This window comes from Chaetura pelagica, unplaced genomic scaffold, assembly GCF_000747805.2.
Source record: "Chaetura pelagica isolate M959 unplaced genomic scaffold, ChaPel_1.0 scaffold20, whole genome shotgun sequence".
NCBI lineage: Eukaryota > Metazoa > Chordata > Aves > Apodiformes > Apodidae > Chaetura > Chaetura pelagica.
The window spans coordinates 2,760,285-2,762,377 of record NW_009951958.1 but is presented as its reverse complement, the minus strand read 5'-3'; the positions used below and the strand labels follow the sequence as shown (position 1 = coordinate 2,762,377).

Here is a 2,093-nt window from a genome sequence, read left to right as displayed (position 1 = left end):
ACAGGGGACCCTCCCTGGCCCCTATGCTTGGGAGCTGGTGCCTGAGGATCTGGGGAGCCATTCATCTGGGTGTTGGTGCCAGGAGGTTGGGCTATTGGGAGTGGAGGATGTATGTGAGTGCTTCAATCCCCCCGCCTCTTTTTTGCTCTTTTCCCCCAGGCATAGGGAACTGGGGAGGGGGGTGTTGGTGGAGCAGCGCCAGACCCTGCAGCATGGCCCAGCATTGCCTCCCTCCACGTACCCAGTGCCTGGCCTAGTCCATCTCCCCCAGCCTGGTCCAGCTGCCCCCACCCCTCCCCAAACAGCTGCCAAGCTGGGACAGGTGCCTGGTTCCCAGTGCCAGGCTGGGGCTGCACGTTACCGCTGACACAAGTGGAAGAGTTGCCCGGGCGTGAGTCACCCATGCCGCAGCACCTGGCTGCTCCAGAGCGGCCCTGCAATGAGTTGTGTCTGGTCTCAGACTGGGTGAGAAGGTGCTGCCCTGTGGTGGGGCGGTGAGGGGGGACAGAGATGCTGATGCCTCCGTGGCTCTTCCTGCAGTGGCAGTGGACACAACGCTGTGTGTGGAGTGGAAGGAGGTGAAAGCGCTGTCACCGCTGACTGCCACCCGCCCGCTGTCCCGCCTGGCACGACAGGCCTCCTTCGACAGCCAGGACTTCCTCCAGGTACTGCTGAGCCCAGGGGCTGGTACCCCCTGGCAGGACACCCATCCTGGCCGAGGCCAGGGGCACAATGGGCTCTGGTGCCCGCCTGTCCCTGCCAGCTCTCAGCCGGCCTCGGGGCTGCTCTGACGTCAGCTGTGAGCCGGGCTGTATCCTGGGAGAAATCAGTCCACGGTGCCTCGTTGTCATGGCAATGCAATTTGTTGCGCGCCTCCAAATCCTGCATTTCATCCCCCGTGGCCACGGGCTCGGGGCCTGGCAAGGCCAGGATGGGCAACAGGGACACTCAGCAAGGTGTCCTGGCATGGTGGGTGCTGTGGGCACTGTGGAGCCCCACCATAGTGGCCTTGTACGTGCATGCATGTGTGCATGAGCTGGGGAGGATGTTTGGTGGCACCAGCTAGCACAGGGTATCCACATGAGTGTTTGTACAGGCACATGTGTGTACAGTGAGTGTACATGTGTGTGCACTGCATGTCTACATGGAGTGTGCACACTAGCACATGTGTGCATGGCATGAGTTCACATGTGTGCACAGTGAGGAAGCCCTTGTCTGACTGACGGGATGTGTGTGAGTGTGAGTGCAGCAAGTGCATGTGTGTGTTTATGACCAGCGCATGTGTATGAGTGTGTCTGTGTGTCTGCACATGCAGACATGTTTGCACTTAACATGTCTGTGTGTGCACATACGCACATGCTGGTGTAAGATTGCAGGTGTGAGTGCACAGTGTGTGTGTGTGTTTGCAGTCACAACATAGGGGTGTAGCAACAGTGTGGCAGTGTGCACCATCACAGCATGTCACTATCCCTCTGCACGTATGCACATGTGCCCGCAACATGTGTGTGCACAGATGACCCACGGGGTTGGCACTGGAGGGGCAGGGGCAGCAGTGGCAGGGGCTGGGCAGGGTGGCCGGGGCTGTGACGCCCCTGCCCACTCTGGCAGGTCAATGTTGAGGACACTGTCGAGATGCTGCCCAAGTCGCGGCGCGCGCTGACCATCCAGGAGATCGCTGCCCTGGCCCGCTCCTCACTGCACGGTAACTACTTGCCTGGCCTGAGGGTGCCTGGGGTGGGCATCCAGGGAAGGGAGGGGTCTCCTGTGGGCAAGGGGGTTGGGCCTCTTGGAGGTCACCCCTCTGGGTCTGGGGGGACACAAGGGGGTCCCTGATGGCATCCAAGAGGAGGGCATGGGAGTGTTAGGTCCTAAGGGCAGGAGATGGAGGGTGCTGGGTACCAGGGTCGTGGGCCCCATGGAGGGGACTTGAGGTGCCCAGGGGGTGCTGACACAGGGGCACATCTTGCAGGGATCTCACAGGTGGTGAAGGAGCACGTGACGAAGCCGACAGCCATGGCGCAGGGCCGCGTTGCCCACCTCATTGAGTGGAAGGGCTGGGGGAAGCCAGTGGGGCCACCCACTGCCCTGGGGAG

General features: G+C 61.5%; 1 protein-coding gene across 1 annotated transcript in view; it reads left to right on the top strand.

Moving 5' to 3' along the window:
- Positions 1 to 623: 623 nt before the first annotated feature.
- FAM131A (family with sequence similarity 131, member A) overlaps positions 624 to 2,093 on the top strand; it is a 14,408-nt gene continuing 12,938 nt past the window's right edge. Inside the window, exons 1-3 of the mRNA XM_010000157.1 lie at positions 624 to 665; positions 1,609 to 1,702; positions 1,970 to 2,067. Of these exons, the coding sequence (XP_009998459.1) occupies positions 1,633 to 1,702; positions 1,970 to 2,067 (168 nt within the window). The 5' untranslated portion in view covers positions 624 to 665; positions 1,609 to 1,632. The remainder of the gene's footprint in view (positions 666 to 1,608; positions 1,703 to 1,969; positions 2,068 to 2,093) is intronic.